The sequence below is a fragment of the Morus notabilis genome, unplaced genomic scaffold, assembly GCF_000414095.1.
Source record: "Morus notabilis unplaced genomic scaffold, ASM41409v2 C11354434, whole genome shotgun sequence".
Lineage (NCBI taxonomy): Eukaryota > Viridiplantae > Streptophyta > Magnoliopsida > Rosales > Moraceae > Morus > Morus notabilis.
The window spans coordinates 1-978 of NW_010385965.1; the positions used below are offsets into that span (position 1 = coordinate 1).

General features: G+C 41.3%; 1 protein-coding gene across 1 annotated transcript; it reads left to right on the forward strand.

Annotated features, from left to right (window-relative positions):
- The first annotated feature begins 272 nt into the window (after positions 1-272).
- LOC112094987 (pectinesterase inhibitor 11-like) lies at positions 273-969 on the forward strand. Its single transcript, XM_024176679.1, has one exon. It carries the CDS (start codon positions 299-301, stop codon positions 917-919), a length of 621 nt encoding a protein of 206 aa, XP_024032447.1. The 5' UTR covers positions 273-298; the 3' UTR covers positions 920-969.
- The last annotated feature ends 9 nt before the right edge of the window (positions 970-978 follow it).

Genomic DNA, 978 nt, shown 5'->3' on the forward strand with positions numbered 1-978 from the left:
AATAAATATTAGTTAGCTAACTGTTGGCAAATGAGAATTCAAAATATCCATAATCCATGGCCCAATCTTTTTTCAACAAAGCTTTAAATTTCTTTGTCCATATATTTTGAAAAAAACAATGGGACCCCATAAATCAAATTATTTTCATTTTTGTTTTCCCTGGAGAGCAGCAACATTGGAGTTACCGACACAAAAATAATTAATTCATACCCTTAATTTGAGTTCTATAAATTGGTATTGATTCTTTTCATTCTTCACCAACCACTACTAATTAGACTATTAAGAAATCAAAAGAGCTATGGAATCCATATCTCCTAAACGTTTCCTCAAATTCCTTTTCATTTTTGTCTGCATTGCTGCTTCCTTCACATACTCAACCTCAGCCGTTAGATCAGTCCGATCAGCAATACCCAAAACAAGCACGGACTTCATTAGGAGATCATGCAGAGAAACGACCTATCCAAGGCTTTGCTTCAGCTCTCTCTCAATCCACGCAAGCAAAATCCAAACGAGTCCTCAACTCTTGGCAGCCACGGCCCTCAACGTGACCCTCTCGTCGGCCAAAACGACATCAAACGTGATGCTGAAGCTGTCGTTGAGCCACGGGCTGAAGCCGAAGGAGGCTGCCGCCATGAAGGACTGCGTCGAGGAGCTGAGCGAGTCGGTCGATGAGCTCCGAAAGTCGATCGGAGAGATGAGTAGGCTCAAGAGCCGTAGTAGTTCTAAGCTCATGATAAACGACATTCAAACTTGGGTTAGTGCTGCCTTGACGGATGAGAATACTTGCTCGGATGGGTTCGGAGGAAAAGCCATGAATGGGAAGGTGAAGAGTGTTGTGAGAGTCCGGATTGTGAACGTTGCCCAATTGACTAGCAATGCTTTGGCCTTGATCAACAGATATGCCTTGATTAATGGTTAATTTTATTCCAATTTGTTTGGGATCAATATCTCAAAGTGTGGTTAAATTTTTTTTTTTTT